This window comes from Henckelia pumila, chromosome 2 (genome assembly GCF_033568475.1).
Source record: "Henckelia pumila isolate YLH828 chromosome 2, ASM3356847v2, whole genome shotgun sequence".
Classification (NCBI taxonomy): Eukaryota; Viridiplantae; Streptophyta; class Magnoliopsida; order Lamiales; family Gesneriaceae; genus Henckelia; species Henckelia pumila.
In genome coordinates, this window is record NC_133121.1 from 108,623,529 (window position 1) to 108,650,985 (window position 27,457).

The following is a 27,457-nucleotide window of genomic DNA, read 5'->3' on the forward strand; positions in this document are numbered from 1 at the left end:
ACAAACTCTTCTTAATTAATTGTTTAATTTAGGAGGAGTTTTATTCATGCAATTATATTGTGCAAATTTAAATTATTTATTTAATATTGTACATTTATTTCTCATATTTAACCATGTTTTGTGATCATCAAAAAGGGGGAGATTGTTACGCCTTAAACGCATACAAATCTCGTGTTATGAGATTAATGTTTTTAATGCATTAACAAATCTCATATTATTATATTTTGATGATTATAAAACTCGGTTAATTGTTACTAACCATTTAAAGTGAGACTTTGCAGATTAGATCATATTAACAATCAAATTCTTGGAAGTTACTTTGAAGTTGCAAAAGAAATGGACAAGGACAAGCCAATATTATAAAGCAGAAACTTGAAAAATTCACCGGGCACTTTCCGGTCATCCAAATCAGATCTCCAACAGTGAAAATCAAGATCAGGATGTTCTCAAGCTTCTCTCCAAATTTCATAGCAATCCAACGGCTGGATATGGAGATATGATTTTTTTTAACAAAGCTACACAGTACTTACTTCTGCAAGGAATGAACTATGAAGACTCAACTTCAGAAAATAACTGGGAATTCTTCGGTTATTAAAATCCAATCTCCACCGATCACATGGATTTCCATGATGTTTTAAAGTCTGTATCCAAATTTCAAATCAATCCAACGGCTGGATATGGATTTATGATTTTTTCAAATATGTTGAACAGTAGCTATTTCTGCAAGGAGCTAACTGCTGAAGTATCGGATTCAGAAGACTACTGGAATCGATGGAGGCATCCAAATCCAATCTCCACCAATCACGATTAATATCAGGATGTTACAAAGATTGTGTGTTAATTTCAGGCCAATCCAACGGATGGATTGTGAGATTCGAATTTTTGAAAAGTAATGCTCAGAACAAAAGCGAGAACGTGATTTTGAAACTTCCGAGATTTACTGGACGTGTTTGATTCTTTCAAATTCAATCTCCACCGTTCAGATTGAAGATTGAGATGTTTTCAAGCGACTTTCCAAATTTGAGCTCAATCCAATGGTTAGATTGAGAGATATGATTTTTCCACAAAATCTGCTCAGTGCTGGAAAAAGAAGGCAGCGGCGCCTACACTTTGTCTCTACTCCTTGGCTTCCCAATAAACGCTCCAAGCACACAAATTCAAATTCAAATCTTTGCCAACTATAAATAGAGGCTTGCCAAGACCATTTAGAGACATCCCAACTCATTTCTTCTCTCATTTGCAAGCAAGTGAAATAGTTTGTGAGTTGGTTGTGCTATTGTTGTAAACACTTAGTGTGAAGCCAAGTGTATTGTGAGATTGTTGTAAACACTTGAGTGTGAAGCCAAGTGTTTTTGTTGAGGCTATCCTTGGAGCTATTAAGGCCAAGTGTTCGAGTTGTATCGGCGCGTGATCGTGTTGAGTTGTAAAGGCTATCCTTGGAGCCATCAAGGCCAAGTGTTCGAGTGCTAGTGGATCCTTGGTTAATCGTACTTAACCAAGAAGGGGAGACGTAGACGATTTATCGTCGAACTTCCATAAACAATTCCTATCTCTCTTTTACTCCTTTATTTACTTTACGCATTTATTTACCGCTTTATATTTGATTGCTTTACTAGTCTTCCGCTTGCGTTTAGGATAATCGCTTTAAATTGCTAAAGTTGCCAAAGAACCTAATCTCTCCCCCCCCCCCCCCCCAATTAGGTTCTAACAGACACCTTGTTGCAGTGGGAGAGGTGTAATGCGATCGTTCTTTCATGGATTATGAACTCTGTTTCTAAGGAAATATTTGGTGGAATTGTATATTCAACTGAGGCAGTGATGGTATGGGAAGATCTATGAGAACGATTCGATAAAGTCAACGGTTCAAGGATCTTCACACTTCATCGAGATATCGGACGTTTGGTTCAAGGTACTAGCACAATTTCAGTTTATTACTCCAAACTTAGACAATTATGGGATGAGTACTCTTTTTTGGTGACATTGCCGTCCTGTAAATGCGAATCTGCATTGAAGTTTGTTGATTATGAGTAGAAACACAAGTTGCTTCAATTTCTTATGGGATTGAATGAGCTATACTTCGATTCGTAGTCATATTCTGATGATGATTATCTCACAAGAGGAATCACATCGCAATTTGTCAAGCGTTTCTTCCGATCTTCCAACATCAGTTTTTTTCTCTGCTCAAGACAAAAGAAAGAGCAATCTTCGATGTGAACATTGTAATTGGCCTGGGCATAATAAGGAGAATTGCTACAAACTGATAGGCTATCCTCCGGGGCACAGATTGCATAAGGGATCAGGAAAGGGCTATGCTCCTCGCTTGGGTAAGGATGGATTAGAATGAGGTAAGCACTTTGGGAAAGCTAATATTTCTGTGGCTAAATATGAGGAAGCAGAACTGCCTAGCTCCCTTCCACTAGCAAGCCCAACTTTTACTGCTGATCAATATGCTGCTATCCTGAAACTTCTGGCTAAGGATCAATTAGAGAACACTAAGAATGTTGTATCAGCAAATATGGCAGGTACTCAACATTCTTGTGTTACCACTTTACATTCGCAATGGATTATTGATACAGGTGCTAATGATCATATGGTTGGATACTCAAGTTTGTTCTGCAACTCTAGGCCCTATGATAATCCAACAGGGTCCATTCAATTGCCTAATGGTAGTTCTACCAAAGTCACTCGTATAGGCACTGTTATTTTAAATGGAGCCTTATCCCTCTCTAATGTTCTTTTCGTTCCTGAATTTCAATATAATCTTCTCTCTGTTTCCAAATTCACTAAAGCTCATCGATGCTTTGTCACATTCTATCCCCAATTTTGTGTATTTCAGGCCCTATCAAGTGGGAGGATCATGGGGATTGGTAGAGAGAAAAATGGTCTCTATTTCCTCATTTGCTCAAGTTTACAACCTTCTGCTGACAGTCATCGTTCTTCGTCAAACTTAGTTTTTCCACCTTGTAATACCTTACTTTCTGCAGTCAATAATACGATTTGTAATAAGGCTACTACAGACACTCTTTGGCATCAACGACTTGGCCATATTTCTGTAACACGAATGCGTTTATTGCCATTTATGTCATCTCATTTTAATTTACCACATTGTTCCGTTTGTCCTTTTTCTAAATAAACTCGTGTTTCTTTTCCTTCCCAAAGATCCAGTGACTCTAGTCATATGTTCCAGCTAGTTCACATGGATGTTTGGGGACCTTTCAATACTCCAACTTATAATGAAGAACGATGTTTTCTTACTATAGTGGATGATTATACCCGATGCACTTGGGTGTTTCTCTTACATTCCAAGCTTGATGTGCTTTCTAAGATCAAAGGTTTTCTGCTTTTAATACATAATCAATTTTCTACCACTATCCAAACTATTCGCACTGATAATGCAACTGAATTTTTTCAAAGAGAATGTAAAGAGCTATTCTTGTCATTAGGAATTGTTCACCAAAGTTCATGTCCGTATACACCTCAACAAAATGGTCTTGTTGAACGCAAACATCGTCATATTCTCAATATTGCTCGTTCTTTAAAGTTTCAATCTTCCCTTCCACATAAATATTGGGGAGATTGTGTTCTCACTTCTGTCTATCTTATCAATCGTACTTCAACTCCTCTTTTATCAAATAAGACTCCTTTTGAAGTCTTAACTGGTTATTCTCCTTCTTATTCTCACATTCGGGTCCTCGGTTGTTTGTGTTATGCTTCTACTCTTCCTCGAGGTGACAAGTTTTCTCCTCGAGCAGATGCTTGTGTTTTTCTTGGGTATTCTCCTACTCAAAAAGGCTACAAGTTACAGAATCTCAATACACACAAATTCTTTGTTTCTAGAGATGTTCATTTTTTTGAGACTATTTTTCCCTTTTCCCAGTCTGCTCCTCCTTCTCCCATATTTCCTGCAGATGCTACAGTTATGCTTGACCATGTCCAGCCCTTTTTTTCCCAACATGTCCCTTCCATTCCTTCTTCTCCCTTGCCTCCTTCCTCTCCTCGACGTTCTACACATGTTCCTAAACCACCTATATGGACTCAAGATTACATTTGTTCTACTTTGCCTCATTCCATTTCCAATTATCTTTCTTACTCTCATGTTTCTCCTTCATATAAAGCTTTTCTTACCTCTATTTCTCTTGACAAAGAACCTTCCACTTACCAAGAGTCATTGCTTGATTCTCGTTGGATCCATGCTATGGATCTTGAGTTGCTCGCTTTGGCAAACAATCATACTTGGGAGATAGTTGATTTGCCTCCTGGTAAGGTCCCTATTGGAAATAAGTGGGTTTACAAAATCAAATATCATCCTGATGGTAGTGTTGATCGTTTTAAAGCCCGGCTTGTGGCTAAGGGCTATACACAGCTTTTCGGTGTTGATTTTCATGATACATTTTCCCCCGTTGCCAAGATCACCAATGTCCATTGTTTCCTTAGTGTGGCTGCCATATTTGGTTGGTCTCTATATCAAATGGATGTCACTAATGCCTTTATTCAAGGAGATCTTGATGAAGAAATTTATATGGTTTTGCCTTCTGGTCTTCGAATTCAGGGAGAGTCTCATCAGGGAATTCGAAATGAGGGGGAGTCGGGCTCGACCAAAGTGTGTAAGTTGATGAAATCTTTGTATGGCCTTAAGCAAGCATCGCGACAATGGAATATAAAACTTGCTTCTATTATAAAAAATGCTGGTTTTCAACAGTCATATCATGATCATTCTTTATTCGTCAAGAAGAATGGATCATTTATCACACTGTTGGTGGTCTATGTTGATGACATAGTTATAACAGGAAATCATGAGGAGTCTATCATTGCTCTAAAGAAATATCTTCATTTACATATCAAGATTAAGGATTTGGGATTTTTGAAATATTTTTTAGGCATTGAAGTTGCCAGATCAGACCATGGAATTTGTTTAAACCAACAAAAATATGCTCTGGAACTTATATCTGACGCAGGGCTGTTGGGCTCTAAGGTTAGTGATACTCCCATGGAGCAGAATGCCAGATTTACATCTAAAGAGTTTGATGACAGTTTTGGGCAAGTTGCTGCGATTGATCCGTTGTTAGATAATCCAAGTTCTTATAGAAGATTGGTTGGCCGCCTTATATATCTTACAGTTACTAGACCAAATATTTGTTTTGCGGTGCAAACTTTAAGTCAGTTCATGCATAGTCCAAAAGTTTCTCATATGGATGCAGCAACAAAAGTGTTGAGATACTTAAAATCAGCACCAGGTCAAGGGATTTTATTGTCATCAGCTAATAAATTGGAGTTATCAGCATTTTGTGATTCAGATTGGGGAACATGTCATGTCCCATGACCAGAAGATCTATTAGAGGTTATTGTATTAAACTTGGGGAGTCTTTGGTGTCTTGGAAAACAAAGAAACAATCGACAGTTTCAAGATCATCTGCGGAAGCCGAGTACAGAGCAATGGCCAATGTAACATGTGAAGTAGTGTGGATAATTGGAGTTCTATCTGACATGGGAATTCAGTTAGCTCATTCTGTGGATTTGTATTGTGATAATACAGCTGCGTTACATATTGCTGCAAATCCAATGTTTCACGAAAGAACGAAACACATAGAAATTGATTGTCATTTGGTTCGAGAGAAGATTCGTAACAAATTAATCAAAACATCACATATTGCTACCAAGGAGCAACCGGCTGACCTGTTTACCAAAGCATTGGACAAGCAGCAACATTTATATTTATTGTCCAAGCTTGGCATTTATAACTTGTTCCAAGCTTGAGGGGGAGTGTTGAGATTGGTGGTTACAAAATTAATTAAAGCGCGTTTTAGCTTTTAACGTTTCTTTGTACATATAAATAGAATAGGAAGTCTAGCATTGTAAAGACAATTTTATTTTTTCTTCTCTCAGTAAATGATGAAGCTCTTCATCGACAGTTATTTGTTCTCTTTTCTCGAGTTCTTTAACAAAGTTATCAAGAAATTTTAGATAAAGATATGACATAATATTTAGTTTGTGGCATAATAGCAAACAACATATTATGCACGTATACACTACGTATGTATGTGAGAAGACTGAAGATCCGAGGTCCTAATTCTCCCACGCTCGTAGTACGTAGTCGAATGTATAAAAATAAATTTTATTATCCACAAGTCTTACTCTCTGTAAACGTAACGATATGGATCCACCCTTCACTTGGGAATTACACTCAACTGTCCGAATTTACTTTTTTAACAAATATTTATTATGTAAACATTTTATCTACTACGCCAATCTCACTCGCCACATGCTGCAGTGACACGTGGCAGCTGGAGACGAATGGAATGGGGAGATATTATCCCACCGTGAATTGGCATAACACGTGTCCATCAACCACCGCTCCGTGGGTCCTTTGTTTCCTATTGTTTACTTCTTCTTTTTTTTCGGCCTTGCAAAAGGCCCATATCAAGGCATAGTGTCAGCTGCTTTGTGTTCTGTGCTTAGATTCTGGGCAATCAGAGAGGTGAAGTGAGGAGATTCCCGTTCGGGTAATGGAATTTGTGGGCCGGGGTAAGGAGGTGGAGGTTGACCGGATGTTGACGTTCGAGCTAGAAGCGGCGGAGGCTCTGGCAGGGCTGTCCCGCTGCTCCGTCGTCCCCGGAGAGGGGGAACGGCGGCCCAGTCAGCAAATCTTGGCCGAATCTCAGGTTTTTTCCTTTTTTTTTAGTATTATCGAATTTTGTGCCTGATATTTCGTATTTGGTCTTGGAAGTACTTCTGGTTTTCAAGAGGGTTATGTGAAGGTTATGTAGATCAGCTTTCGGTTCTAGTTTAAATTTTTAGCTTTATTATTTGGTGTCTTCGATCATAATTGGAATTTTCATTCTTGCTCAAAGATGCTTGTTGTGGATTAATACAGATTTTTCTCCAACCCAAGAAAGGATCTTGACATTAGGGTTAGGGTTGGAGATATTATGGGTTGCACTTTTCAATTGATGATTCATGGAGTAAAATCTCAGGTTTGGGGCGAGTTTTTTTTTTTTTTTTTTTTTTTTTACCGATACTGAAGGTAAGTGGCATTTATGGGTAAAAGGGACCGAATATTTTGTTAGAAAGATAAGATTTTTTTTATAAAGAGGAAGGGAAAATATTCTCTCGTTTTTAGTTTAGTTTCTCCCATATTCTTTTTAGTCACTACTCTTTTTATTTTGGTGGACTTTGGAGTTGTAGCGACAATTTATCCTCTTTCCATATATAACATGATTCCTTTTTTCATGTCATTAACTTGAGTATGAGGACAATGTTTTTGTGGTATTGTAAAGTAAGAACCTTACTTTCTGGGCAAAAGCTGATGTGAATAAAATTTTATGCATATGATGCCAGAAATTGAATATGACTGGAGCATGGAATTCCAACTTGTGCGCAAAATGGAATCTTGAATTCCGCAAATTACCATAAAAAATTTACCTAACAGTAGAGATGGTCCATCTTAGCATGCTTGTTACATTGCTAGGGCCTCAAGGCCTTGTCACATACGTGCCAGAACAATTTTGAGGTAGTTATTTTGTTTCAGAGGGGTGACGAGACTTTGTCTAACTGATATTTTTTTGAACCTATGTATTTGTGAAATATTGTTGCACATGAAGAATTGAGTCCAACATTCAGCCCGCACTGACATATATGGAAAAACCTTATTCTTAGAACGCTTTTGTCCGTGTGTATCAGGACCAAGGAATGGGCGTCCATCTGTTTTCTGGCAATACGTCTTCCACAGTTGCTGCTCCCATGAACAATACAAAAAACGTTGAGGCTGCTGTCGGTCAAACATGTAGTAAAAGCTGTCAGCCAAAAGTTTGCAGAACACACAAGCAAAATTTGACAGAGGTACATAAACTTGGTTCACTTCTTCAATGATCTGGCGACATTCTTTGTCAATTGATTATCTACGATTTAGGCTGAAAAGGAAGCCCGGAAGCTTAGCCGTGTTCTAGCAAATAGAGAGTCCGCTAGACGGACAATAAGACGCAGACAAGTAAGTTTCATATTTGTTTGAAAGATTTTTATGAATGTATATTGATATTCGTGAACATGGTAAATATGCTTCATCATAATTTCCTTCACCTCTCTACCTGGCTTCTGGTTCGATACAAAAGCGCTTTTACATTTTATTTTTGGTGATATAGTGGATTGGGGTGCACTGAGTTGGGGAAAGATCAAGTTGCGGGCTTCTACGTGGATTAGGAAACATAGAGAGTTTCTACGTTTCGGTTTTAGATTATATTTATTCAGAGATTGGAGCTTAATATTTATTGATGTCTTGAGATTTAGGGCTTCATCTACGGGTATCTTATCCACCTTTTTGTAATTATTACATGTTTTAATATGCATATAATATAATCTTTTTTATTATCCAAAAAAAAAGGAAAAGAAAAGAAAAGAAAAGGAGGTTTATATATTTTGGAGAAACAGACAGATGAACATGCTTTTAATTTGAGCCTTCAGATGGACTTTTATGAAGGAAAGAGGTGGCAAACAGCATCCGAGGCATAAAAGAATCTTCTTTAGATTTCCTGTCCGATCTCATGTCCCATCATTTGGTGATTGACAAATGTTATGTGTCTACATAGTATTCTCTATTGTTAATATCAGAAGTCACCTTCAATATACGAAATAGGGGATTGGAACGTTGTTTGTGCAAGAATTATCCATTGCATCAGTACATTAGTTGAGCCAATACATTGAATTTTCAAGGATTTGTTTACACTAGCATAACAAATTTATACCTTTAAGGATGAAATTGGTCTCCCCTCTACATTCTTGCTGTTTCATATTTATTGTCAACATGGGGAAGTATGTTTGCCGAATTAATTTGGAGTTTTGGATAGTTTTGTTTTGTTCAGCTTGACTGGTTCATATTTGAGATGACGCCTTACATTGACTTGGTGAAAATGGGTGAGCTTTTTATACGCTTGAGAACCATTACTCAATTTTTTTAACTTCCTGGTTTCAAATTGACCTTCAAATATGTCTGTCAAGCTCTTATTCTGGTCTGGAATTTGAGAATATTGATATTGATGCCAAGTTCATGGATCCCAGATATTAGAAAAAGCGAATCATAGAAAACAGGTTGCCTTTCAGTCAATGACATTGATTTGTTGACACTGCTGATCTTGGTTTTTATTAGAAAACGCGAATTTTACTAACATTACCAATTCATCGTTTTTACCCCTTTATAACTTCTTCTGGACACATTTTATATATAAATCGTTTAGAGGGTCGATATTTTGAGATTGAATCCTGCTCATTCAGAAGGCAGGAAATTGCCATTTTCAATGTCATACCCTTTCTTCTGCCGTAGTTATTTTATGTCTCTTTGCTATGGTTTGATTGTTAAGTTTTTTTTTTGTTTTTTAACATAATAACCATTCTATAATTCTATTTTGCTTCCAGACAGTGTATCTGGAGTTAACGGGGAAAGCTGCTCATCTGTCAGAGGAGAATATCTATTTGAAGAAGGTGCATGTCATTTCTTTCTCAATCTTTATTCAGTCCTCGTGAACGTAGATGACTAAATTTTCGTCATTGTTCACATTGAAGAGTATACCTGAATACAGTTTGTCGCCAATGATAATTCTTGTGAGCAGGAAAAAGAGCTGGTAATGAAGAAATATAATTATTTGAAAGACAAAAACGAATTTCTGAAAGCAGAGGTAATTCATGATGGGACGATGAATGCATTGCCTTCTCGATTCTTGAAATTTGTTATTAAAAATCACCACGTTTCTGATTTTGCAGAGGGCTAAAAGAAAGATGGCCGAAGCAGGAGAAAGGCAAGAAGATCGATCTAATTCATCCCGTCCAGAGATATCTGCTGCAGCTACTGGCACCGCCCCTCCATTTTTCTTGTATAACCACCCATCTTTCGTTCCCTTCTTCTGGCCCCCTGTTGTCCCATCTTCTGATATTTTGAGTTCTCAATACATTTCTACTCCTGATGGCATGATGCCTACTTGGGAGAAACTCTGTTCACATCAAGGACAAAAAGGCCCAGGAGGGATTATTTCTAAACCAGGAACGCCCTTATTCGTGTTACCTGTACCTTGGTTGCTTCCTTTTCTTACTCAAGTTGGTGCATCCGAATCTCGTCCCGGAGTACTTGAACAAAAAAATGAGGCTTCACGCGTTCACCAGTGTCGCACTTGTTCATCTTCTGTTGCTCATATCCAGGAAGATAACCTCCCGTTGTCATCAAACCGAAACGCGAGGGCGGATGCTATTAGGCATGGTTTCTTGGAGAAAAATCGAGGGCGACCATTGACATCCCCTTCAAGAAAATTAAAGAATGCCATGGCAGCAAGTGAGGCAAGGATAAAGAGGAAGGAATTGATGAGATTAAAGAATCGCCGTGGCGATAATCCACCCACCCAAGAATGTTAGGTGACGTATACAGAAGATAGAACCTTGATAATTTTTTTTCTCCACGGAAGTTGGTTTCGGGTAAACGTCGAAGATGATCTAGATCAGGAGATGAGAGAGGCACGGCCGGAGTAGGTTTAGAGAGTTATGCTTCTAATTTTGAAGGGTCCTTTGGAATTCTGAGGCTGATGCATTTTGTCAATCCATTGGATTCTCCAGGTGCTCGCCTGGCGCGCCATTGTCGATCACGCTGTGTGGATTTATGCTGTTAACTCCGAATAGAGTGCAGGAAGCCTGCTGTTTCTGGAGTGTGTTTTTTGCTTTAAAACTCGTAATGTTGTATATATTTTAAGAAATAGAGTGTGGTAATTCAACTTTAATTTATGTAATCTAGTAGATCTGTACCTTGCACGTACATGGTCTGAAATAATTTGAAGGATGCTTGTTTCATTTTGTAGAAGATCGATCATTGGAGATTCATCACTCTCCCCTTAAAAATCTTGGATTAAATTATTTTCGAAGCGATTACGTTCCCATCAGCAAATCTTCGTGGGCAATTCTACATTTGATATTCGTCACGTGTCTTTTCAGTATTTACGGTACTCCATGGATACTTAAAATGTTCTGGAATAATAACTAGGCTAACATCTGTATGTAATTTCGTCACATGAACTAATTATTCGTGTACCGTGTAAAAATCTGACATGTATATATATAATACGTTTTGCTTCAAAAAAAAAAAAAAAATTGTGCGAAATCCATACGAAATAAAGGGATTTTGGCATTCATCTCCTTGGTTTTGTCCATTGTAAAAATGGAAAATGATTGCATGTAAGGGTTGGCCAAGCACTTGCATGCATGTGTATATAGTAGAAATTAAAGGAGAGAAAACTAGGTTTTTTATATCATGGAAAATTGTGTATAAAAGTTATACAACAAGATGTTTATATAGTTAGATTAAATACAAGCAAACAATAAAAAGACTACTCTATCTTTATTAGCTAATAAATAGAAAAGCCTAATAATAATAATATAATCTAATATAATCTAACATATATATGCATAATGCATGGAAAAATCAATTAAGTTTATTTTTCTTGAAAATGATCAGCTAGCTATTGAAGCTGAAAAGTGAAAACTATATTATGATCATTTTCATATATTCCAGAAACATTATATTAATTTATACAGCTCGACTTGTCCACAATTGTTTTTTAAAAAAAAGCAGGAGAATATTATTTACAATCTTTAAAAATAAGTTATTATGAATTTTTTTCTTTAACAAAACAAAAAATTATAACTATATTATGATCATTTTCATATATTTCAGAAACATTATATTAATTTATACAGCTCGACTTGTCCACAATTGTTTTTTTAAAAAAAGCAGGAGAATATTATTTACAATCTTTAAAAATAAGTTATTATGAATTTTTTTCTTTAACAAAACAAAAAATTATAATTACTTATATATTTTAAAGATTGCAAACACTACCTAAGAAATTAAACCAACGTGCGTACGTTGATGTTCTATCTATATTTTGATGGAGTAATCTTGATAACCAGACCCGGAAAAACATCATCCGGGTCATGAATATGGGGATTCTCCTCAACAATATACGGATCGTCGCACTTCTCGCTGATACTATGCAGCGTCTCCCCTTCTCTCACCACGTAGATCTCGTCGCACCGCCTCTGGTCGTCGTTCCGCCTCTGCACTCGAAATTCTCCTCCTCCGCCGCCCCCCTCACTCGGCTCACAGCTACTCAACACGAGCATTAAGGCTAGCAGCAGCGAAGCGTACCACGATATCGTTTCCGCCATCGCCGTCGAGTACTTCCCTCTAGACATGATATATCGATCAGTATAGATATATATATGATTTGCTCGAGGCTAATTGTGGGTTTGTGTTTGTAATTGTGTGTATTGTATATATTTATACACGGAAGTTTGTAGGAGCAGAAATATATAGTTTTGACTTTGGGTTGAAAGAAATATTGGCTTTGGTTTATGTCCAACTGCTTCTTTCAAAGTGTGGTTGGTAACTGTCAACACATTTTGAAGAAATAAAATTATGTCCAATTTTTTAATGTTACATTTCTTGTATGCTTCTATTTTTTGACCAAATTAATAAGCTATCATATATACTTATGATTCAAATATATTTTAGAGTGGATACATCTATATTTGCGAACATCTAATTCATGATCTATAATGAAATTAATAATTTTGACATACAAAACAATATTTTTTTTTATAAGTTATGTCGAGTAAAAAATTTATCTCACAAAATTTATCTCGTGACACAAAGTCGTAAGGAATTTTTGTGATTTAAGTAAAGTGGTAAATTGAGTTCAAAGGAGTTGGTTTAACTGCTTTCTTAAATGGTAATGCGACAAAGTCTTTTGAGACTTGACTTGCTTTCATTGAGATATATATGGTCCTAAGTCTTGACCTTTTTTTTAGAGTATCCTAATTCTTGACTAATTCCACCAATCAATTGTTTTTTTCAAATCTTTACCAATCATTAAGATTTTCAAAATTTTTATACAACTTTATTAATTTTATTTGAGTGACTTTTCAAATGAATATATGTCACAAATCAAACATCGTCAATTAGTCAAGATATTTTTTCATAAAATTTCCCAAGACATTTTAAAAATTTCTCAATTATGTTTGTAACTCTTGAAAACACATAGGTTAAGTTCTACAAATAAAATTTTCATTTGAAATTTGACCAATTTTTGAGGGTGTTCCATGGATATAAAAAGGGCGTCACTTGATATATGAATTGACGATTAGCCGTCAAAACTGGTGACTTAGGGTGATGATTAACCGTCAAAGCTGGTGTTTTAGGGTGATGATTAACTGCTAAATAGGTCTAATTAATTGAAGTTTAGCCGACTTGTACAGTTAGCAGTGGATGGAGACATTAATTAATGTACGCTGAGAAAATGAGACAAAGAGGTTAGTCTATGCTGCAGTCGAACACTGCCTGATCTGCCAGCTTCAAGGACCCGGATCATCGGAAGATCACACTTTGCTATCCCATCCGGGCACTACCCGATTAGGGTAGCATAAACTCCTCCGAGACAAAAAATTAGTCCCGCATCTTTGACATTTTACAAATTCCCGTTTCACTACATCTACTCAGTCGAATTGAACCGGCTCCATTAATATTTGAAAATATCTCGAGCTTAAATTATTTTGTAAGATAGTGCACCCAGCTTGCGAGTTTTATATTTTATTAATATATATAATATAAATTATATATCAAATAAATATATTTTCAATCTTTTTTCATGTAGATCAATAACATATTTGAATATTTGAAACCGAATTCAAACCTGAACTCTGATTCAAAGTGACTTCAATAAAAATTAAAATTAAAAAATATTTCAAACCGAACTCGAACTTGAACTTTGATTCAAACCGAATTCAATAAACATTAAAATTAATCAAATTAAAACTTAAATATATCTAAAATGAAAATCTCTTACTATATAGTTGATTTAGCAGGCATGGACAAATATTCAATTCATTAGATGGTTGAACTAGTTCTTTAATTTCAAACATGTGTAATATTCAGAAATAATTGCACCAACTCTTTCTAAAAAAATCTAAAAAATATAAATTTCTTTTTAAAATATTAATAAACTAATATATTATTTTTTTTAGAAAATAATCAAGAACATTTCATCCCTGCACCGTGAAAACTCAGACCCCCTTCGATTTATGTACATTTTACATATAACCCTTTTTTTTGGATTTTTGAAGGAGGTGTTATGTTATACAATCAGCCCGTAATATACTTTACCTTTTCTTCTTTTTTTTTATTTAAACGTCGGATTGCCAATGAAAAAGCAGGTGCAAAAGTTCCAATAATTAGAAAGGGGTTCGATCTAATTTTTTTTTAAAAAAAAAAAATCAGTGGTAATAAATCCTATTCACACATTTCATGCTTTCAATATCACCTAATTTAAAGAGGAAGAAGAGAGACAATCCAGCAGACCCCCAATTCTGCGACTGCTGTTTGCTAAAAGCAATGAATGAGAACAAGAAGTAGCTCAAAAGATCATGCCCTCGATTACTACGGAGAATCGACCTGCATCAAAGAAGAAAGAATCGATAAGCTGCACAATAATGGTGAACGGTAGATTGGTAAGCACTCTAAATAGATCCACAGCGACAACATGATCCACCCTTAATTATAGTGCCAAGAACTTGTCCAGAGGCACATTCGAATCGTGGCCAACTTCCACAAAAGAAGATGTAAAGATATTAGAAGGCAACGAGCCGGGTAGAATAAATGAATTTCAATGTTCAACACTTAATTCATCTAAAATATTGTGCAAGCAAAGAATCTAGTAAACCAGAACTTCGGAAGTGATACTAAAAAAGATGATGCATGCTTTTTTGTGATTTCAACAATCAATTATCAAATACCAGCAAAATAAGTTTTCCAGCTCATGCAGCTTCTCGTATTTTGGGTTTAGGAGGAGAACCAATAATATTGGAAGGTGCCTTTGCCGAATGACTTTTGCCACCAGTTTGTGCAGCCGGGGCCACAGCTGACTTTTTTATCTGCCAACAGAAGGAAGAATCCAAGAACTCCCGATAAAGTCACAGACAGCATTGAAATTATAATCCTCAGAACTTACAGATGACAAGAAAATACAATTATTCAATCAAAACAAGCTGGCACTCCTCGCATAGTGAAAATGATGACTTCAGAGAGAGAAGGAGAAATGTAACACCCGGTATTTTAAATACGTAAATCCGCATGCATAATTAGGATATTTAATTATTTAAATTTTAGATTTATGAGTTAAATAATTATATGAATTATTTGTGCATGATTTAATTTATTTTTTTTTAGCATTTAACCCATAATTAGTGATTTTTATGATTTTTAGTATTTAATTGTTTTTGATCGCGTAGACGGGACCGTGGACGGACGAGATGACAACTTTCTAGCCAATTTATTCCATGAGCATTTTTAGAGCCCAAGAATATTATTTTGAGTTTTATTTCTTCAAAATTTTTAGTATTTAATTTTATATAATTTTAGAAGTCCATTTTTATCCAAATTTAGCCATTTTAATGACTTTTAATTATTTTTAAAATTCCCTTAAATTGTAATTTCGGGATTTTTATATTTTTAATTTAAGTTATCAGATTTTAACTTTTATTTGGAGTTTTAAAATTTAATATTTTATATTTAAAACTTTTAATTATCCTAAAACCTATTTTAATTAAATTAAAAACCTAAACCTAATCTACCCAAACCCCACGTTATTTTCCCATCAGCCGCCTCCCTCCCAACTATTCATCATCTTCTTCCTCGAACCACAGCCAAGGAGGTTCCATAGCCGAAATTCTTCGAAGGTTCAAGGTTGCTCGTCGTCCCGTCGTCCCGGAATCGTTCTACGCACTCCTTTCTCTTCAAACTACGGTGCAAGGCATGTTTCTTTCTCAAATTTTCGTACTATATCAGTGGATAATAGTGTGTGTGTATGCATCGGATTCTTTCAAGAATTTTCAGAAAAACAAGTGTGTTATGGTTTGAGGTGTTTATATTTTCCAATTCTTGATGCATGTTCACGTTTCTTTTGACATGGATCGGTCCAGGATTGTTGGCTGATGGTTCTTAGGTCTGGTAGGATCCTTAGAGTCGAGCCATGGCTGGGCTATGGTCTGAATTGGGCTTGGCCGAACAGGTTGAGGGCTGGAAGGGCAGTTCGGCCGCTGCTAGGGTTATCGGGAAGGGCTCAGTTCGGCTAGGAGCTGGGCTGCATGGGTTGGGTTCAGGGGCTAGGTTCGAACCGCCCAGACGTGGGCTACGTCTGGGCGGCGGGGGCGGCCGGAGCAGGCCGGCAGCAGCCAAGGAGTGGCTGCTGCTCACGGCCGCAGCCGAGAAGGGAAGGGGAGTGTCGGGCTTAGGGTTAGGGTTTGGTTTCGGGTCGGGTCTGTGGTCTGGGTCGGGTCAGTAGGGTAGTGGGTCGGGTTAAGTTGGTCCGGGTCCGGGTTGGTGGGCCGGGCTCGAGTCTTTTTAATTTTAAAGTATTTTATGATTTAATGGGTTTTTGGGCCATTTAATTTGAAATAAAATGTTTTGGGCTTAATTAAATTAATTAAGTGAGTCCACTAATTTTTATGGTCCTTGGGGCCCATGGAAGTCATTGGGCCAGTCTTTGGGCTTTCGGGCCCATTGGGCCAGATTAAGTTGTTTTTGGGCCTAGAATGTTTTAATGGGCTTTAATTATTTAATTGGGCTTAGAATAATTTTTATTGGGCTTAAGTATGTTATTGGGCCAGTCTCAGTATTAATGGGCCAGATTTAAGTAAATGGGCTTGGGTGTTAGGGCCAGCAGTTCAGTACAATCCATGAGAAATTTGCATGTGTCCTGAATATATATTTAATTATTTTATGCATGGGAGTTATTTTAATATTTATATGTTAGTATGAAATTAAATTAAATATATATGAAGGACACACATTTTAATTAAGTACATGCATTCATGAAATAATTTTATGTACGATTAAATGTTTAAGGTTGAGCAATAAGAAAATATTTTATGTAGGAAGTTGAAGTAGTGTGACAATTTGAGATTTGAGGGGGATTCGTCCCCATATGTGAACTATTGAAGGGCAGTTTACTGCCAATTTAAAAGGTGATTCGTCACCGCCACGTACGTTGGTTTCCACGCTGATCAGTATTTAATGTATTACGGATACAACCATGCGATGTTAGAAAATTACTTTGCTCAACAATAGATATGTATTATGATATTTGAGTAATTTAAGTTAAGTTATGGTATGATATTTTGAAACATGCTCATTCATGTATATGTTATGTATTAGTATTAAATTGATTTAAATTATTTTAAACCCTTGTTATGTTAGCATGTTGGGCCTCTAGGCTCACTACACTGGTATTGTGCAGGTGAGTACGTAGAGGAGGATGTAGCTCCTACCAGTGGCGAGGACATATGAGCGGACATGCAGTGACCCCGTGACCTTGATAAATGTCTGAGTCGTTATGCATGTTTTGAATATTTTTAGTATGTTACATTTTTAAGTAATTTTCAGTGGTTGGGTTTTGGAATGTTATTTTTAAATATTTTTAGTGCATGCAGTTTTTAATTATTTTCTCATGACAGTATTTTAATTAAATGTAGACTCAGATATTTATTTTATTAAAGAATGCATTTTTATTTAAGTTATTTATTTATTTATTTATTTTTAAATCTTTTTATTCTGTGCATATATGTACATATTTTATTTAGTAAGTAAAAAAAAAAAAAAAATTCCGCATTTTTATTTATTAATTATAAAATTAGGGTCGTTTCAGGAAACAAATAAGAAATACTCACTGTTGCAAGCCGCTCCCTGTGAACATCACTGATAAACTGAAAAACCATATGAAACGGATCAGAAGAAGCAACATATTTGAAATGTTGGACACGCTTATATGTAGAAATAGAAGCGGCTTCAAAATATTTCAAATTTTATAAGTGCCCCTCTGGCTAAATAGTAAGTAGAGAAAATTTTACCGGTTTTTTGTAAATCCTGATCTCATCTCCACCAAATCCAGGAATATTCAAATGCCAGTTCCTTTCTGGAGGGAAAAAAGGGTTGGGAAGAGTTTTCAGATACATATTTTCATCAAAAGTGAATATCGAAGCACCACAGAGAAACTAACCAAGATGTAGGAGTATGTCCTTTGCCTCTAGAGTGGTGGATTTTCGATGTTTGGCCAATGAACAACCAAATGTTGTAATCTGGTACAGAAAAATCGAAGGGAAAGTTGATGTGTGAGACTAATGAAGAAAGGCAAACAATAGTAATCAGATGGTAGCAGATTACAGAGAACATGTAGAACATGCAACCAGAGACTCATTCAGAAAATATAACAGCTTTCAACAAGAGTTTTTATCTGAATAGGATTAGTTTAAGCATTCACGAAACTGAAGCACTACCTTTTAAATGCAACGGAGTATTTTCATATTTCGAAATTCAAAATAAACATATGAAAAAGTTCATCAAATACAGCAGAAAATATATATTTTGAAATAAAAACAGAATGTCTAGTTAAGACTTAAAAATTTGAAATATCTCACTTACCGATTCGACAAAATCCTCTGCGAGATCCACCAAAATGTCTTCAACTTCGGGATCCAACTTCTCTGACGGATCAATCTGTAAAAGTGCAGGTGGCACATTAGTCATATTTTAATTAAAACAAACACGTCAACCTTAATACAAAGTATAATAACATAAAACTAACTTTATTACAAACATCTTCAGTAAAAGAAGAGTAAATGCGACAAGATGCTACATGACCTACAAAAAAGATAGAGTCTAATCCATCACTGGCCGTCGGAGAAAGTCCCAATCTTTCGAGTTTTGTTGGTCATTACTTGATTGGTTGAAAACATGTGCTTCAGCTAATCAGCTTTCATAACTTAACTAGGTTTTTCATTTCAAAACAGATTGCGTTACGCATAAAAGTCCACAAGGGTAGGTGGTTATCAAAAGCTGGAAACCACACACACAGGATTAGAAAACAGCACTCTACCACCAGCGTAAAAGAATAGAAGTGGCAGAAACCATATATAATTAGCAGCCAAAACAAATAATCTGATCAAATTCACCAGGAGACAGCAAAATCCTCATCAAATTTGGTGTCAATTCTCGCACAAAAAGAGCCAACGGACACCAAAGTTCACGTAACTCAAGTCAGAACTCAAACATAGAAAAGAGAGTAGACACACCTGGTTTACAAGCTCCTGAATGCTCCGCTTGCTCACGACCCTGTTAGGAATTTCTTCAGTCTCCAAAGTTGCTGTTTTAAGGAGCGCCCCAGATTGGAGTGCACCAGACTGTGCCATGCCTAGAGGTGGTCTTTGGCCTCCCAATCCTGGACTCTTGGTGAGCTGCTGTTGATGAGATGAAGGTGGTTGAATCCTTGAAGATGGAAGTTGTTGGCCATGATGCTCTTGTTGCTGACCTGAGGCTGAGGGTTGTGCCACCTGTTGGCCTGAATTCATCATCTGTTTATGAGAGGTGGTAGGCATGTTATGATGTTGCTGAGTCATGTGAGGTCTTTGCTGAAATGATTGAGGGGTTGCTTGAGGTCGAATGGAAGGGGAAGGGAGAGGAGGTTTTCCTTGGGTTCCAGACGACAACCATGGTTGATTCTGGGTCAGAGTACCTTGAACAGTGGCGGGGGACTGTGATGCAGAAGATCCCAAAGAAGAAGCTCTCAGCATACTATGCCCTTGAAAATTCTGAATCTGAAATCAATTTGTTATACTAGAAATAACTTAATCCTCAATCAACAAGCACGCCATTTCATAAATATGGAGAAACTTGAAACATCATGCAATCATGGCCTAACTCTCAAAGACATTCACTCTTGGATGAATACAATCAACCAATGCAATACAAATTTCACTCACCTATCAATAACTAGCAATAAATTTTAATTTGACAAAAGGCATAAGCAATAGTTGGTAAAGCAAAAGGTAGAACATACAAAAGTCATCATATTTCTACAGACAAGTGTTAGGCCTCCAGGACACAACTCTTTCAAAGGAAAACAAGTGCCAGATTACTCATGCTCCATCACGCCTTTGTAGGGAGTAGCAGCAGGAGTAATGACACAATAAATATGTAAGTCTTCTCATGGAACTTAAAAAATACTGTCACGGCTTAGTAAGTCCTGAAGTATGTAAAAAACTTCATCAAAAACTCTGAACCTACAAATAAGACATGTTTAGGGGAAAAAAAGAAAGCAAAAGTTTCCTCCAATCTCCCGACGATAGATACCTCAACGAAACTCAATGATGGATAAGTACTTGATGACAAAATGGCACCATCCAAAGTTCAAACAATCAAATTGAAATTACCTCAACGGTTTAAAGCCACATAATATTTTACAATTCTATCAATTAACCAACCTGTGATGCTGGAGGTTGGCTACTTGGGATCATCTGTGGCCTCTGAGGTGACTGAGAAGGTCTAAACTGCTGAGTAGGAACCCCAGCAGACGGCCTCATTGATGATGTTGTGCCGAGTGCCCCAGCCATCCCCTGCATTGGCTGCCTTACCTAAACCCAGAGATTGACTTAGAACCAAAAACCCAAACTCCATAAATGCGAAAACACAAGAAGCAGACAGATTAAATTTTTGCAACACACGATCACAACGAAGAAAAAAAATTTCACAACCAGAGATTGTAGAACTATATCCATCCAATTAAAAGTAATAATTTTGAATCGACAGTATAAATAGGGTGTGCTATTCTTCACGAAAAGTCCAATATCAAGTTAAAATTGACAACTATTTACTTCTTAATAATTACTTTCAAAGTTTCAATCCAACGCCAAAAACCTAAAATTTATCCAAATTGTTATCTGAATAAATTTAATAGCATTTGAAAGTGTTAGAACAACATTGTCGCTCACAGACAATCAATACACAACAACGTTGTTAAAACTGAACAAGTGAATAGAGGTATAGGCCCTGAGTTGTGGCTACACTGCGCATAAGAGCCCCAAAAAAAAAGGAAATCCGGGGGGCGGGATATACCTGGGATTGTTGAGCGAAAGAAGGGGGCGTGAGCGAGGAAAAAGATGGGGGCGGCGCCGTAATCGAAGATGTTGACGCAGAGGAAGAAGAAAGCGAGGGAGGCGGCGGCAGAGAGAAATGGGCATACGGCGATGTGGGTTGCTGCCATGGTCTGGTGTTAAACGTCGGCCTCGTTTGGGAAGAGGTGGACTGTGGGTTAGAGGGATTCGGAATTGGAGAAGAAACAGTGGTGGTGGGTACTGGAAGGGAAGTGGAGGCTGCTACTGCTGCTGCGGCGGCGGCGGAAGGTGGCTGGGGGTTTTGCGGGGGAGGTTGCTGATCAGTGGATTGTGGAGTAGAAGGCGTCGATTCCATCGGAGAATGCCTCGCCTCCCACAACGTCTAGATTTCGTCGCTTGCACGAAGACGACGTCCGAAATCGCTTATATATTAGGTGGGTGTATTCAATTTAGAGTTTTAATGATTTTTAGTAATTTTTTTAAATGATAGACTTTTGTGGAAAATCTCACGGATTTACAAACAGATTTTTATGGATTTTTTTGTAGATTTTGCAGGATTTTTATAGAGATTTGTAAACTTTTTATACAATTACATAAATTTGTATCTTAAATATATCTTTTTTTTTCTTTGAAGTAATAATTGTTTGACATAAATAATAGCTTTATGGAAAAATTGCAAATTTAGTCATGTATGTTTGACACTTTATAATTTTAGTTCTCTATATTTTTACGTTTTAGTTTTAGTTATTCATGTTCTATTTTTGGTAATTTCGGTCCTTTTTATTCAAAAATGCTTACGTGGCACTGTACATGTCAGCTCCACATCAGCACTGAATTTGTGTCACGTCAGCGCCACGTCGAAAAAGGATTAAAATTGCCGAAAAAATTAAGATAGCGGTTTGCGATTTTGGTCCTCTATGTTTTCACGTTTCAGTTAGTCCTGCATGTTTTATTTTTGGCAATTTCGGTCATCTATATTTTTACGTTTCAGTTAGTCCTGCATGTTTTATTTTTGGCAATTTCGGTCTTTTTATTCAAAAATGCTTATGTGACATTGTACACGTCAGCTCCACATCAGCATTGAATTGATGGCACGTAAAAAAAAAGACTAAAATTATCAAAAAAAATAAAGATAACGGACTAAAATTAAAATATGAAAATATAAAAGACTAAAATCGCAAAATGATAAATATATAGGACAAAAAAATAATTTTTCCTAAATTTAATTGAAATATTTTTTTAATTTATTGATGAAAATGGATTTCAATTATTTTAAATGTATATATATATATATATTATTGTAACAAAATTATAAACTAAAAACTTTGCGATTGTATAAAATTATTTTTTAAAAAAAAACATATGATAACTTATAAATTGTTTTATCAATTATATCATAAAAATTTATTTGTTTTTTTATCATGTCTGTTATCCGCTATTCAAATATTTGAATTAAATCATATTATAATTTATTGAATGATATATTATTATCATTAAATATTATAATTATTGATATAAATCATATATTAAAAAGCACAAAATATTTGGAAAATTTCAAATTTTTAAATAATATTTTTTCTTTTGATTTTTGGAGAAGAACAAAAAAATACATATATAGGAGAGAGTGAGATAGAGAGGGGTGAGATAGTGAAGAGTGAGAAAATGTGAGAAAAAGATATAAATTATGGGTTTTATAAGTTTAGAAATCCATCCAAATCTTTGGGTCAGCTAAAGACATTTTTTTACAAAATATAGTTGTACCTTAAGCATTAATGTTTGTATGTCCATGATTTTCATGGAGTTATTAAAAGTTCATTGATATTTTGAATAACACTAGACTTTTATAGAGTTTTTAAAAGTCAAGTTTGAATACCACTTGACTTTTAAAACTCTAAAAAGTTTATTTTGAATACCACAAAACTTCTATAGAGTTTATAAATAAATATTCGTAAGATCGAGACTTACATATATTTTTTTTTTATAATTGTCAAACATTTTTTTATTGGACCCAAATCCAATATAAGAAAATGTATTTTTTTTAATGTCAAACATTTTTTTTTATTTTCATTAAGTAGATCTATTTCATAAATAAATATTCGTAAGATCGAGACTTACATCTTTTTTTTTTATAATTGTTGGACTAATAACAATGCCTAGTTATGATGAATGTGCAACGACGTCTTTAAATCCGTATATTTCAGCAACAATTGTAATATAATGAAAAGTTATAAGGAAAATACTTTTTTTTGATCCACTAAGTTGTTCATTTTTTAGTTTTGGCCCATTAACTTTTTAAAATTTGATTTTGGTAAACTAACTTTTAATTTTCAGTGATTTTGGTCCAATTGCTGATGTGGCAGCTAGACACGTCAGCATTTTCCGGTGTCACATTTTGGACCAAAATACCCAAAAAGTAAAATTTAGTGTACCAAAAACAAAATTTCAAAAGTTAATGGACCAAAACAAAAAAAATAATGAACGAAAGAAAATATTTTCCCAAAGTTATATAGTTAAATTCTCATATTGTCAATATATATACCAACAATTAATTATTGTTTTAACATTGTTAATATAAGCATCGACTTATATATATACACCACAATCATAAATCATATGAATATTCAGTATTCATTTCCACAATTTAGACTGATCTATCGCACAAATTGGAGGAGCTTAAGCTCCTCAACCATATCTCATCTCCAACTGTGGAATCAGAGTCATTGTTCCGCCGCCATGTCCAACTCGCGTGGCTGCTATTGAACACCCTTAGCCGGCCATGTCCCAATTAAGCTCGCCTCTCGGTACAAAGATATGGAAGGACTAGGCTTCTCGAACCTGATCATCAAATGAACATCCACAAAACTATTAAACATTAATTAAGGTACGTAGTACTTAGCTTGTCCTATGATACATTTTGGAATATTACGTACTAGGTTTGATGTATTATTAATCTATATATAACTTATCTCATTTAATTTCGCGTTATTCTCGTCATATTATTTATCCATTTATTAATTATTAATTTTACATCAATTAAATCAAATAAATTATAATCTATTCACCAAATCAAATAATATATTAACTATTTTTTCTTATTTATTTTTAATTTACATTATATTACTCATCTATGTATTACTTATCCTATCACTCAAACCAAACGATGCCTATATGCATGTATACTTACGTTGTAGCAAGACCTTCTCTGTTTCCTCCATCACCAATGGTAACATACATAGGACCACACTCGTTAGCATTGTTGTCATAAACCCTAGTCTGGACATGGGCAAAATTAATACACATTACTATAATTAATTTGTGTACGTGTGTTTGTATATATATAGTGGTACATATATAACATAATCTTAATTAATTTATACTTGAAATTAATTAATCGGATTACTCACAAATCTTTCATATGCATGAACATGTCCCGCCAAGACCAAATCGACTCGTTCCTTGAACAAAATATCCTCCATTGCTTTCCTCATGCTCTCTCCCTCACCTTGATGAGCGAGATTTGAATTGTACCACGGAGCATGCAACAACACGAAGATCCAAGGCGTCTCCGTCCTATCGACGACCGCGAGATCCGCTTGCAGCCACGTGTACTGACTCGAGCCCACGTCGAAATCTGTGTAGGATCTGAGCATGATCACATGTGCTCCGGACACGTCGAACGAATAATATAAGTTCGGCGTGGACCGGCTTTCTTGGTAAGGCATTACCCACCGGGCGTTGTAGGCTGTGAAGCTTTGTGGGTGGAGCACGGGTATGGTTTCCATCTCGTGGTTTCCTTGGGTCACCATCCACGGCCTCGAACTCGCGTAGGGCTCGACTAGGCTCCCAAACGAGTCCCAAAGTGGCTGCTCAGCGTATGATAAATCACCGTGGAGGAGAAATACATCATAAGGCATCGCACCAACATGTTTTAAGGTTGATTCAGTCCACTCTGTTTGCCCCAAGTCTCCTGAGTTACATAAATAGAATTAGCACATACGATTGGAAACGGCACATGCATGACTGGTAGCACATCTGATACCGATTGCAAGGTCTCACGTTTGGGACGAGACCTTGGATTTTTTAGACTCAATTATAACAATCATATCTGGCCCCAACTAAATATACATAGAGAGAGAAACACACACATATGATTGGAAACTTTGAGATGCATGGAACAAGAAGCTATCCTAAGTCATTGGGATCATCCCTTCATTGTTAATATATATAATTAGTTATGTCTCTTGTCCGTACTCGACACTTACCAACCACTGTGAATTCCACCGGAAAAGCCGATGGCGGCGTTCGGAAGCTGAACTATGGGCCGGCGCCGCCACATATATAGTAGTAAAGGCTACCTGCCTCCAAGGGCCCAATTTTAACTTGGTGAATATCTCCTGAAATGTATGTTAAGTACTGGTACGAGGAACTTTGCCCGTTCGATGAGTTTTCGTATTTTCCAGGTATCTTTCCATATTCTACCAATGATTCAACATTTCTATCTGATGTAATCCATGAAACCAATATTTGATTCTTTCCGGCCAATGAAATACGTACCTAGAAATTTTTTAACACGAATATATAAAAACAAATACTTCAGTGTAATTGGTGAAAAATATACATAACTATACACAGTAAAATGCTATATATGCTTAAATTTACAGATGCAGTAAAGTAAATATATATCATCACCTGTTGTGGATCGGAATCCGACGTAAAAACTTGCGGGCGGAGATGTGGACGGGTATTTTCTGTTGAACCCCAGATAGTAAAAATGGAGGTTAGTAGTAGATGATGTTTTATGTTGAGGAATATATAGCTCGTGTAATTTCAATAACACTTGAAAGGAATTTTATAATTCCTAGAATATTTCGGACCTAATTAATTGGAAATTATAAGATTTTACTTTTTAGACAAGTTAGGATATTTGGTAAATATTGTGTGTATATTTTCGAATATGTTAATGATATATTTGCCAAAATTTAAATTAGATCTTGATAAGGTGATTATTTGACATAATATAATTCGATATTATCAAGATATGATTTACAATATTTGATAGAGTTTATTTCCTACTAAAACTTTGTTACCTATTCGTGTAGGACTCTATCTAAGGAAATATTCAAAGCTTGGATGATTATCTATAAAAGAAGATTTGCACGCACAAGAAAAGTGACGCTTCAGACGATAATTCTCTGCGCAAAGACTGAAGAATTCCATTGAAGAATCTGAAGAATTTTGAAGCAAGGTTTGCAACCATTGTTGTTGCTTGTCCCGGTGTTGTTGTTCGTGTTGAAGACATCATAGACAACACTGTGGGAATAGTGTTATTCGAAGATCTTTACTGTCTCTTCTATTTAGGCTACGGGAGTTGCATCCGGTTTCTTTTATACCTTGTCGTATTTTAGGATGCAAGTTTGATTTCTCAACGTGTTGAGGAATTTAGAATTTAATGACTTTTCGTAAAATCACTAGGATTATTTTGTAAGAATGTTCTTACGTTTACTAGTGATATTTAGCCCAAAGGCACCCGCACGAGTTTTTATACTCGTGCAAAAGTTATTACTTGAGTTTTATTTACGCTTTAAATTTCCGCTGCACTGTGTTGTCTTTGGTGTTACGACACGAAGTACAACACTGCCCTATTTTACATAACAACCACGTACACCGTTTATTTCACGTGGTATCAGAGCCACCACTTGACTTTACTAAGTGTGTTCCTGGTTTGTGTTACAGGTTAGTTATGGAAACTCCGTACACAAGTGCAATTCGTCCACCTATTTTGGATGGAACGAATTACGGCCCTTGGAAATTGAAGATGAGCATGTACATTCAATTCATTGAGTCCAAGGCTTGGCAACGTGTTCTTGATGGCTGGACACCACCTATGAGAGATGATGATGTTCCAGGACCAAAGCCAAGATCACAATGGACAGTCGAAGAGAATACTGCGGCTATTTATAATGTTAAAGCTCTTAATGCTATGTTAACTTCAGTTGATATGAACATGTTTAATTTAATTGGTACTTGTATTTGTGCTAGGGATGCTTGGGAGAAACTACAAACTCACTGTGAAGGCTCGGCAAGTGTCAAGAAGACAAGGATGCGTCTCATAACTTCAAAATTTAAAAAATTGAGAATGGAGGAATCAGAGACCATCATGGAATATAATGAAAGATTGAAGAGTCTTGCAAATGAATCATCTATTCTTAGCGATCTTATTTCGAACGAGAGACTTGTATCCAAAGTGCTTCGTTCGCTTCCCAAAAGATTTCACACCAAGGTTTGTGCTATAGATGAATCCAAAGATACATCTATAATGGGTTTGGATGAGTTAATTAGTTCTCTTCGCACCTATGAGATGGAGTTGGAAGCCGAAGATGACTCGAAAGGTAAGTCTATTGCTTTTCAAGTATCTAATAATGTGTACAATGATTTTGCTGAAGTTCAACAGGAAGTAAAGGATTTTGATCTTGAGAAAAATTCTATTGTCTTG

The 27,457-nt window shown here is 36.0% G+C and overlaps 2 protein-coding genes and 1 pseudogene across 6 annotated transcripts; 1 reads left to right on the forward strand and 2 right to left on the reverse strand.

Annotated features, from left to right (window-relative positions):
* The first annotated feature begins 6,238 nt into the window (after nt 1-6,238).
* Nucleotides 6,239-10,872, forward strand: LOC140882470 (uncharacterized). Of its 3 annotated transcripts, XM_073288498.1 has the most exons (7): nt 6,239-6,355; nt 6,457-6,659; nt 7,678-7,836; nt 7,907-7,984; nt 9,403-9,468; nt 9,567-9,662; nt 9,748-10,872. In XM_073288498.1, exons 2-7 carry the CDS (start codon nt 6,504-6,506, stop codon nt 10,387-10,389), a joined length of 1,197 nt encoding a protein of 398 aa, XP_073144599.1. In that variant the 5' UTR covers nt 6,239-6,355; nt 6,457-6,503; the 3' UTR covers nt 10,390-10,872. The 3 variants fall into 3 exon arrangements, with proteins under 3 accessions (XP_073144599.1, XP_073144598.1, XP_073144601.1); XM_073288497.1 differs by lacking the exon at nt 6,239-6,355 and having other exon boundaries at nt 6,379-6,659; XM_073288500.1 differs by lacking the exon at nt 6,239-6,355 and having other exon boundaries at nt 6,382-6,659; nt 9,597-9,662; nt 9,748-10,870.
* A 3,364-nt stretch (nt 10,873-14,236) lies between these two features.
* Nucleotides 14,237-21,366, reverse strand: LOC140882019 (transcription initiation factor TFIID subunit 12). Of its 3 annotated transcripts, none has more exons than XM_073287734.1 (9): nt 20,966-21,366; nt 20,335-20,484; nt 19,147-19,662; nt 18,497-18,571; nt 18,075-18,153; nt 17,926-17,990; nt 17,746-17,781; nt 14,815-14,952; nt 14,237-14,473 (listed from the first exon to the last, which is right to left on the reverse strand). In XM_073287734.1, exons 1-8 carry the CDS (start codon nt 21,317-21,319, stop codon nt 14,836-14,838), a joined length of 1,392 nt encoding a protein of 463 aa, XP_073143835.1. In that variant the 5' UTR covers nt 21,320-21,366; the 3' UTR covers nt 14,237-14,473; nt 14,815-14,835. The 3 variants fall into 3 exon arrangements, with proteins under 3 accessions (XP_073143835.1, XP_073143833.1, XP_073143834.1); XM_073287732.1 differs by having other exon boundaries at nt 19,147-19,668; XM_073287733.1 differs by having other exon boundaries at nt 14,237-14,623; nt 19,147-19,668.
* Nucleotides 21,367-23,605: 2,239 nt separating this feature from the next.
* Nucleotides 23,606-26,221, reverse strand: LOC140878120 (purple acid phosphatase 22-like; annotated as a pseudogene).
* Between the last annotated feature and the right edge of the window lie 1,236 nt (nt 26,222-27,457).

What these genes read in the sequence shown, in the direction of transcription:
- LOC140882470 (XM_073288498.1), top strand. Translation starts at nt 6,504, where the DNA reads ATGGAATTTGTGGGCCGGGGTAAGGAGGTGGAGGTTGACCGGATGTTG. An exon ending in AAATCTTGGCCGAATCTCAG is followed by an intron (nt 6,660 to 7,677) that starts GTTTTTTCCTTT and finishes CGTGTGTATCAG; the next exon opens with GACCAAGGAATGGGCGTCCA. An exon ending in ACGAATTTCTGAAAGCAGAG is followed by an intron (nt 9,663 to 9,747) that starts GTAATTCATGAT and finishes CTGATTTTGCAG; the next exon opens with AGGGCTAAAAGAAAGATGGC.
- LOC140882019 (XM_073287732.1), bottom strand. Translation starts at nt 21,319, where the DNA reads ATGGAATCGACGCCTTCTACTCCACAATCCACTGATCAGCAACCTCCC. An exon ending in GGACATACTCCTACATCTTG is followed by an intron (nt 17,991 to 18,074) that starts GTTAGTTTCTCT and finishes TTTTCCCTCCAG; the next exon opens with AAAGGAACTGGCATTTGAAT. An exon ending in TCAGGATTTACAAAAAACCG is followed by an intron (nt 17,782 to 17,925) that starts GTAAAATTTTCT and finishes ATGGTTTTTCAG; the next exon opens with TTTATCAGTGATGTTCACAG.